General features: G+C 36.8%; 1 protein-coding gene across 2 annotated transcripts; it reads right to left on the bottom strand.

Moving 5' to 3' along the window:
* Window positions 1-290: 290 nt before the first annotated feature.
* LOC133703126 (protein STICHEL-like 3) lies at window positions 291-9,131 on the bottom strand. 2 transcript variants are annotated; one of them, XM_062127556.1, is made up of 7 exons: window positions 8,785-9,131; window positions 5,925-8,340; window positions 4,630-4,849; window positions 3,769-4,332; window positions 2,247-2,817; window positions 1,475-1,538; window positions 291-958 (listed from the first exon to the last, which is right to left on the bottom strand). In XM_062127556.1, exons 2-7 carry the CDS (start codon window positions 7,983-7,985, stop codon window positions 866-868), a joined length of 3,573 nt encoding a protein of 1,190 aa, XP_061983540.1. In that variant the 5' UTR covers window positions 7,986-8,340; window positions 8,785-9,131; the 3' UTR covers window positions 291-865. The 2 variants fall into 2 exon arrangements, with proteins under 2 accessions (XP_061983540.1, XP_061983541.1); XM_062127557.1 differs by having other exon boundaries at window positions 5,925-8,195.
* Window positions 9,132-10,351: the final 1,220 nt, after the last annotated feature.

Genomic DNA, 10,351 nt, shown 5'->3' with positions numbered 1-10,351 from the left:
ACTTGTTAAGAATAATAAAACAGCTAAGACAAACATGAAAGAGAAGTAGAGAAGGCCAACAAACCTGGCAGCAAAGCAGACAAAAAAGATTCAGCTTGATCTGTCGCCTTCGTCATTCAGCAGACCGACCACGGAAATGTGACTAATCGTTACTGCTACTTTTGTTCCACATTTTAGCATTGGACAAAAAAAAATTGGACTTCTACCATGCAAGATGGCAAGTGTTTTTATTCAATTCTCGAGCTCATACCACAAGCTTAATGGCTACAAAGTCCGTCTACTGGTGTGACTAAATGTAAATACAGGACATTTTCATTCAAGAAGTGACATTACATTAGGAAGACATACAGTTATATGAAAGGAAGGAGAAAATGGCTGTCATGTCTCTGCTCCAGGGCATTCCTGGGCCTGAGCATGGACGTCATCCATTTCTACCATGCTAGACATAGCCCATAACTATCGCAGTCTAATTGGGGATGAGAGATGACTAAATTTGGAAGACATGTCTTCATCAATGAATAGTCCATCCTTTTGTCCCAGTAGGCAGTATCCTGTACTAAACTACCAACGCAGACTAGTCTTAACAACCAGTCTTCCATAAGAAAAGTCGGGCCTCGCTGCAATCGAGTCCAAGAAGCTACGCTAAATTAATGACTGCACGAATAAGGCTATTTTCACCAAAGAAGCTACACTAAATTATTATTTTCCCTGCATTCTTATCAGAAAGACAGAAACAACAATCACATTTATTCAACGTAAAAAGATGAATAGAGTCGTTAAATGGAGAGAATGGCTAATTACACTAGCTAGTATTGATGAAGTTGAATTCTGAATCCTTCAAAGCCATTCCATATTTTCCCTTGATCTACCTAGGAGGTTTAGAAGAGAGACACTTTCCACAGGAGACAAGCTTCAGTAATGAACGTGGTTTTCGTGTCCTGGTTTTCAAACGAGAAAGCTGCAAGAACCAACACAACCAACATTTTAAAATCAGACCACATCAAAATAGTTACTCATTTTTACAAAATGGCACCCCTTGGCCAAAACGTACATCTCAGGAAATGTTTTAATCATTATGGTAATTTCTGTTTACTTTGTGTAGTCAATGACCAACATGAGCTGCAACTAGCGTGTAAAGAGCGGCAATTCATAAATTGTATAATGCTTACATGTTTTTGCAGAATTCTATTTTGTTTGGTTTGACTCACTGTATGAGCCTAAAATGAAGAGGCTAGAATTGGGACACGCATGCTAAAAAGGATTGAACGAAATTTACAAAAAGGACAGCAAACATTATGAAAAGTAAACATGAAAAATAATTAATCTCACAAAAAGAATAGCAACGGTTGATTTCTATTTCAGCATTATGGGAGAACATGCAGGATATAATCACGCTTAAAAATATTTTTATGAGCTAAAATGATACGTATTGAAGACTTTGCATCAATATCATCAGCCATCTAGGATTAATTACCTTCCCACGTGTCACTCTTGTTGCTTTCCAGCAAAGCAAGCTTCTTGATCTAGGTTCCAGTCTCCTGTAAAACTACAATGCATAAGAGCCAATTTGATAGGACAAAATATGATAAGAAAAATGTACAAAAGAACTCTCTTTCCAACTCAATTAAGTTCTGATCACAAACTAGTCAAGAGAGTTTCATTTTTTGTACATTAAGAGGCTAATTGGACCAGAGACTAAACAACAAAGGTTAATCTTCTTCTCCCTTAATCCATCTCATTCCTGGTGTGAGGGGATTCAAATCCCAGGATGCTTGGTGCAATTCCAAGAAGAGACATTACCCCCTATGCCACCAAGCACCTACACATGCCCAGGCTTCTTTGGAAAACTTTGACATAATATAAATCTTTTTAAACTATGCACAAGTTCGTATAAAATCAAATCACTACTCACTGATCATACATGGTTTTACAATTGATAGATAGTTGCTACTAAAATCTACTCTTTAGCAGAAATAAAAGGAGGGTTTATTACCCTTCCTGTCAAGTACTCCCTAGGATTTTTTGAGAAACAAAAAAATTCAGAACTCAGCCTTCTGGAACTACCAAGACCTCCTTTCTGTTCATCACATATAGCACATACAGCAACCACTTTTCTAGTATAATAAAGTTCACTGCTAAAAGTTGGTTCCAGCTTCTACCGAGTCTATTTGACTCCAACCAGGAATAAGAACTAGACTGGCATCATAATAGGGTGAAAAGGAATAAACAATTCTGCATATACGTACAAATTTTCTTGTTCAAGCTTTTCAGCTATGGAGACTGCTTTGTGTTTTGACCATTCAGCCTGCTGTGTACATCCTTCAGCTTGCTGAATTACATGCGCAAGGGAAACCTTGCTTCTCACAATGCTCTTACTCTGACTTGGTTCCCCAAGTATTCTTCTTTCCACCATAGACCCCATGGCTGGTTTCTTATTCGAAACTGATTCTCCTGCCCATGTGCGCTGTAAACCTCTTCTACTAGATTCTACATTGTGGTTTGCTGGTTCATTACCCTCATATTTCCTTGGAGAAGCTGGTATTTCAACAATTTCACTCCTCCCTTCTAGAGAATCTCCAGTCCTGGGCATTCTGCTCCCAGCATTAGGCTCTGAGTCCATAGCCATCTGAGATGAACCAATTTTAGAAGCTGCTGGCAAGTGGAACCCCGCATTTGTTTCCTTGTTCAACTCACATCGGATCTCAATTGTCACTGGCGATCCAAGAACAGATTCAAATGCTTGTAAAATATGTGCCCTAAACTTCTCTGCCTTCAATTTGGTGAGATGTGAACTGAATATCAACTGCACAGTTGGAGCTGCAAAAAGAAAAAAATAATAATAATTTGGAGTCAATTAACTATGTGCAAGAAGTGAATGTAAAGAAAATATTTGTTTGCCAAGCAGGGACATGGGACATCAATGTGATGTCCACAATATCTGGAATGCCAACTAAACAGAAAAAAGATTATCCTACAAGCCATATATTTTTGGACATTTAAGCTGAAAAAAGGAATAGTGGAGTCAAATAGGAATGGTGGAGACATGAGAGAATTATAAACGTTATCAAATCTTGATAAGAAAGTCAAAGATTCTTAATTAAACAGAGTTCTCCCACAGCAAGCTTACAGTGAATCATAAATAAATACACATAAATATAACATGGGAAATAGACATACATACTTTATTATACATGTCTATCCATGTCCCTGAATTGTAATTTTTAGAATTGTTGTGTGCAACACTTAATTATGTGCCAAGAACTAATAATGAGGAGCAGATTTAAAGTTTAAATTGATAAGAAGAGAAATTATAATTATTACATTGGTGGATAGAGGATCCTAACTACTTCTGACAGTTGCATTGCAAAGAGACACCATTAGTTGAAGTGCAACACACCGTTCATCATTGAGCCCATCTAAAACAGCTAGTGGTTGAAACAACATGTTACTTCATTTCTTGGGTTTTTTGTTTTACTTTAAGATGTATTTTTCATTCCCAAGATTGCACTTTAGAACCCCATTCAGTCAGTAATCTTTAATAACGCAAGTATAAATTGAACAAACTAATTCCAGTTAACAAATTATTCGAAGGCCACAAATCAGCTTGGCCACTATTTTTAAGCTTCCTTATGCCAAACATTTCATTCACAGAATGCAATCAAAACCTGATAATTGTATAATTTTCAAAACTATATAGTTGGTTAACCATTGTGCATCTGTAAATGACACAATAAATGTAAATGGAAGATGTATATGAATGGAATGTACCTGCCCCAAAACTGACAGAGATTAGCTTTCCTTCTTGATACAAGAACTCTCTCATACTGTTAATTTGAATCTTCTCAAGCACCTCCAACCAAATTTCTTGATGTCCCTTGCGGCTTTTACCTGAAACCTGCCTGCCATTCACCCGGACTGCATCAGAAGTTTGCACAGATGTCCATTGAGAAGCCATCCCAGATGCAGCATTTCTTTTTCTGTCCATGTTAATACCATTAGTTGAACCACTGTTCTGGAAATCAGCAGAAGTTCCACCAGGGAGATTTTCCAATCTGACATGCGTTGACAAACCTCTCTTGTTATTGGGCATCTCCACCCGTTCACCACCTTTTCTGGCAATATCTCTTCCACCCATGTTATTTAGGGCCAGAGGGCTATGATTAAAACTAGTTTCTGTGGATGAACTAGGGAGCAGATACTGCTGATCGGGAGCAAGTTGAAGCAAGGCAGCTGTTAGCCACGTTAATTTGTCATTTGACATCCTAAGTTGTTTTTCAGCCTCTGACAAAGTTTTGAGGGCCTGACGCAGCTTTTCCATATCATCTTTGGACACTAGAAGCAATTAAATTGTGGTCAAATTTTTATGAACAATAAGCTGAATCATATAACACAGTATAGAGCCTTTTGATGAATGAGGGGGGGTAGGAAATTCATGAAGATATAATTTCAAACACCAAAAACATTGACATAATGATTCTTCACCAATCAATTAGGTAAATAAGAAGACAGGAAGGAAAGTCCCAAATCAGCAATTTCAGGTAAAAGGGACAATAATCACAGATTAATTAAAAGATGGATTGTTCAATAACATGAATGATACACAAAGTGTCAAATAACTTTTGAACTCACATGGATTTCGACGAAAAAACTTCCTTCTAGGCCTTTCTTTTGTGAAATCATAGCTACCAGCTAGTATATCAGTGATAACTGTAGCAAGTTGTGACATTAAAGCTAATGGCTCTACACCAGTTTCCATTATGACTCTCAAATTCTTCACAGTATTTACTGTGTCTGCAGATATTGCTAAATCAAGAAGATCCACTAATTTTTCATCAGAGATTAGTCCAACCTGTAAAAAGATTTGTGTAGTTTAGAGCAAATCAGCAGAAGGAAATCATATTTAATAAAGTGAGACAGTTAAGGGCAGTTCAATCAGCCTGAGAAGAGACATCTAAGAGACCAGAGCACTAAAACTAGCAACCAAACAGGCAAATTTGGTGCTTGGTTAGATGATAGCCCATGATGGATGATGATGAGGCAAGAACAGTCATACTGTGAGATTCATGTTAAGCTAGCAAAGCAGAATAAACATAAGCAAACAATCACAATCAAAAAGTAATTTTTTTTAAGCCATATCTGGGATCTATAACAGTGGTTCAACTGAATGTCCTCCATCTGATATCCAAAAACATGGATACTCCGAGAAGTTTATGCATGTGGTCTACTGCATCTAAACAGGAACTCAGCCAGAAGCCACAAATGGTAAATTCCTCTTCAATCTACTCTTCATCTAAGCATCACGCTTTTAACAGTATCTTCTTTTTGGCATGACCACCACAATATAGCACTATTTCTTGTTACTAGTTACCCTTACAGGCCTAAAAATAATCTAATGTCTGGAAATGTTACATACAGAATTAAAAAAAAAAACACGAGAAGAAGAAGAAGAATGGTTTGTTCAGAATTTAGATCAAATGAAATGAGATCAGTATAAGGATAGGCTCGTATTTTAGCAGCAGAATAACATGCATGCAAGTAGAACTTTTAATTTTGAATGCAAACATGGAACAATAACTTCCTTTACATGCTAATGCAATCCAACATCAATAGCACAGAAAATAGAAGCCACGTGATTTTTGTCAAAAAAGTGAAAGTTAGCAGATCCTATATCATCACGTAAATTTCAAAGCATTAATTGTCTGAAAATTGAACTGCAATAATTATATTTCTAACATATACATCAACACCAATACCAATACCTTGCAGGCTAGTATACGCTACAGAACATTATGATTTAAAGGGGCAAAAATAACACCGACAATATTGGAATTCAGGGTGGAATATGCCATTTTTTTAACCTATGTATAATGAGATGAAACTTATTGACGTTTTAATCATAGTCACAACAATGTGGAAGCACTTACCAATTCCTGAACCAGTGGAACAGATATCTTCTGCCCAAGCAAACTTAATTGTTCGAGTGTCATCTCAGCATCCCTCAAAGATCCATCTGATCGCGATGCAATAAGTTTTAGAGCATCCTTATCAATATCTATATCTTCTTTGGATGAAATCCACTGCAAAGTATATATAATATCTGCATCTTTAAGCTTTGGGAAAAAGAATTTCTGGCATCTGGATATAATTATATGAGGCAAAACATCAAGACTTGAGCAGACAAGGACAAAAACTACACGTCTGGGTGCTCGATCAATGACCTTCGATATAGCACTCCAGCAGTCAGGGGCCAGAGTATCACAGTCATCGAAAATAAAAACTCTATATTGAGATGGCGTCTGAGAAATAATCATATTGTCAAGCAAATCTATGATGCTCTTGAAGTCAAAATTACTGACTGGGCCAACTTCCCTTATATTTCGGCTCTTACCCATATCATGTGAAATGCAAGAATTGCAATAGCCACAAGGTTTTGGATGTTCCAGAGATTGACAATTCAAAGCTCTGGAAAATATCCGAGCACATGAGGTTTTCCCAGTACCATGAGGCCCATAAAACACATATAGAAACCCAACCTTCCTCCTAACAGCAGCATTAGAAAGAGCTTGCGCTGCTAAATTCTGTCCCACTAGATCTCTGAAGGTTCTCGGCATGTACCTTTGTGTAAGATTTTGATGCCTACCATTCTGGTTCCGCCCAAGCTTACGTTGTTCACCAGATCTAGCTTCAGAAGCAAGATCAGAATCAATATCATTTTTCAACAAATGATCAGCATATATACCTAGCTCTCCTGAATAGTCGTGCACCCAACCAGCATTATCAGTGCTTTCTTGGGATCCAGATGCCTCCACTAGTAGAGGCAAAGCCTCTACATCAGATTTATTAGATGAACTAGAATGATCAGATGCCACAGGCATACCAGGAAAATCTCTCCCATGGGAAGCAGTGCTACCTTTCCTTGTGTCTGACAAGCCACAAGATAAGCTTCTTCCAGCAATATCAAGGATTGTTTTACCCCTGTGATGAATTCCTGACCAATTCCATGGAATCCCACATCCATTTCTGGGAGCCCTTGTGACATTTTGGTCCCCATATTCTTCTTCCTCCATGTGATACCTTGGCCGTGCTGAACCTTGAGCAAATGAATTGGAAGCAACAGACATTTCCTTCTGTCCCCCAACATCCCTTGAAGCTGGAGCAGAAGCCCGAGTTCTTCTGGTACTTTGAAACTTTCGCCTTCTCACTCTATGCACCCCGCCATAGCCACGAATACTGGTCTCAGGCTCAACAATTTTCTCCTGCCGGGTGTGTCTTCCATGAAGATGCATGTTGGAAGATGCCACATCAGTATCCATTGGAATCTCATGTAGCTGCTCTGAAAGGGTCTTAATATGCACATCTTGACTATGCTTCCCCTTATGTTTACTTTTTCTATCTTTTGATTCAGAATTCCCTGAAACGGTATCATGAATTAAACCATCAACAGCTTGATCTTGTAAAGGGTCTCCATCACCACCCAGCTGATTAACCCTATTACTTTTTTTACTAGATTCTTCTCTCTTAACTCTCCTACCATCCCTAATTCCACTATTAATGCTACGATCACTAATAGCTGCTACCCCATCATTATTACCCCCACTAACATCACTTGGGACAACCTTTGATGGTGCCAAATTTGCCAAGGGTGAAGAACTACCGGACAACCTCCTACCTTCCCTTCGACGCTCGGTGCCAACCGAGCTTCTACCTTCTCGAATGGTTGCATCTGTGTCCCCTTTCTTAGGAAGCAAATCAACTACAGAAGGTGAGTGCCATGAAGGAGGACTGGCCGAAGGGTCCCTCAAAGATCGGGACCTCTGAAGGGCAATGAGGTCCCGGATTAATGAACTATCAGCCAGAATGGGGCTTTGCTTAAGCATATGGTTTTTCAGATGAATACAATTGGTCAAATGAATATGATTTCGAAGATGATCACCGATATCACCATTTGCATCCTTGAGAATCCTAGTGCGGACAGCCTTGGTCATGATCAGAACATAAATGCAAATGACAGCAGAATCTCTAGAGGATTAACAAAACCAATCGAACTATATTGCATTTTGCTTTCCAAACAATAGCCACCCCAATAATCAAATCTCTTGTTACTATTGCTTTCAAAAAGGCAAGTAACTATATCCCATTAACTGATTGTCAAAACCCACAGAAAAAGCCAAAACTCAAGCAATCAAAGATCCTCCCTAAAAAACAAAGCAACCCTCCATCAAATTCAAGGCGTTCATTTTTATCTCAAAGGGAATAAACCCATTTGCAATTATAATACCCCAAATTCCCGACAATTCCCTCCAAGTACAACTAATTCTTCAAAATAATCATCATTTGCACCTGAAGAGCACAGAATCACCAGTACAAACTATAAAAAAAACAGCTTACTAACCCAAACCCATGAAACCAAACTCAAAATATCAAGCATTTTTTAAGGCCTCCAAACTGCACTATCACTCTACATTGACTCCCATACTAAGCCCCTCAGCTTCAGTTCAAAAAGACTTTAGCACTAAAACTTTTAACCTTTAACATGTAAATCATTCATCTCCCAGAAGCTAAAAAACAAATCCAACATGCAAAGTCTAAATCTTTAAACTTGAAACCCCAAGGAAGAAGCTTTTGAAGGTCATAAACCCATTTGCAGTTATTACAAAATGGGTAGCTAACAAAAAATGCTTAAGATTGAAAGAATAAGGAGCTAAAATAGAGATAGAGAGAGAGAGAGAGAGATGAATAAGAAGGAAGCACGGAAAAAGTAACAAAGAGTAACACTACATTCACCTGAAAATTTCCCAAAAGCAAAAACAACCCGTTTAGGCCATTAAGGCCACCAGATTAGATCTCTCTCGCAGATTCTTATTGGTGCCACTGAAAGTTACCAACTTGACATGCAATTCACGAGGAACAGTGTTACTTTTCATAGAAACCCCACTTGAGAAACAGAGTTAATTCCTAGAGAGAGATGAAGTTTGAAACTTAGAGAGAGAAACTGAAGAGACAGAGAAGGACTATACAGAGAATCTTCAGGAGTGTGATTTCTAGACAGAGAAAGAGGCGAGATCTGTCAGAGAGAGAGAGGGGGGCAGTGGAAGCAAGACACAGCCAATAAAGCAGTGTGACATTTTGTTTGAGCATGCAAATGAAAAATATTGCTTTAATATTCAAAACTATTTATTTTTTTTACCTTTATATATAATTATAAATACACGAATATGATTTTTGGACATTAATTCGAGGTTCTCTCGCTCAGCTAAGAAAACAAAATCAAACCACCCTAGTTTTTGCTGCTCTTAGGACAGTCCAGCTGGTTTTTATTTTATTTTTTCAATGCACACTCTCCTCCTCCTCCTCCAAGTTCCAACTAATTAAACATTTTATTCGAGCGAGAGGGTAGCTTTATAAAAAGAAAAGAAAAGAAATTCACATTATTATGTGAAAAAGAAATTTCTTGTAAGAGATTAGTTTAAAAATGTGATCAATTTTTGTAATGGTGATGGAGAAGGGATTTGGTTTAATAAGCAAAGGTAGGTTATGGAGGGAAGACGACAAACTGAGAGTCAAGTAAGCCTATATAAAACATTAATTTTAAACAAATAAAAAAACTTTCAAAATTTACTTAACCCCATTTAGAACAACGCTAATCCAGCTACTTTGTGAAGGTTTTTCAAATAAAGTATGATTTCAAATCAGGGAAGAGGAATCTTGACTCTGTTTCCACTTTCTTTTGACAATTGTTTTGGCTTTTTTTGCATGTCAAGACAAAAACATAATCCATGGGTTCCTGGTTTTTCTTTCTTGCACAAGCTTTCGTTGTAAGCACAGTGGCTTTTGGCTAAACAGGAAGTATAGGAAATTGTTGAAATTATATTTTTTAAAATTTTTTAAAAAAGTTTTAATTTTTTTAATAATTTTTAATTATTTTAATGTGCTAATTTTAAAAATAATTTTAAAAAATAAAAAAATATTATTTTAATATATTTTTAAACAAAAATTACTTTAAACCAAAATTACTATCACAATTTCAAATAAATCCTCGAATAGATCTAATTTCACATGTAAAATTGAATTAAAATTGCTAAATAGGAATCTCACAAGCTTTTGTTGTAAGAAAAAAAAAAGAGATTTCTGGTTGGACTTCGTTGAAAAAATAAAAAAAAAATTATTCATAGTTTGGTTTTAAATATTACAATTTTTATCCTTCATGGCAGTGGATTCTTAGAGTATGTTTGGGAGTGTAGTTGTGGTTGCTTTTTAAAGTGTTTTTCACTTATAAAAGTATATCAATAATATTTTTTTATTTTTTAAAAATTATTTTTAAAATTAATATATAAAAATAATTTGAAAACAT

This window comes from Populus nigra, chromosome 9 (genome assembly GCF_951802175.1).
Source record: "Populus nigra chromosome 9, ddPopNigr1.1, whole genome shotgun sequence".
NCBI classification, from domain to species: domain Eukaryota; kingdom Viridiplantae; phylum Streptophyta; class Magnoliopsida; order Malpighiales; family Salicaceae; genus Populus; species Populus nigra.
Note: the sequence above shows the minus strand (reverse complement) of the source record. Positions and strands in the feature narration are given on the sequence as shown.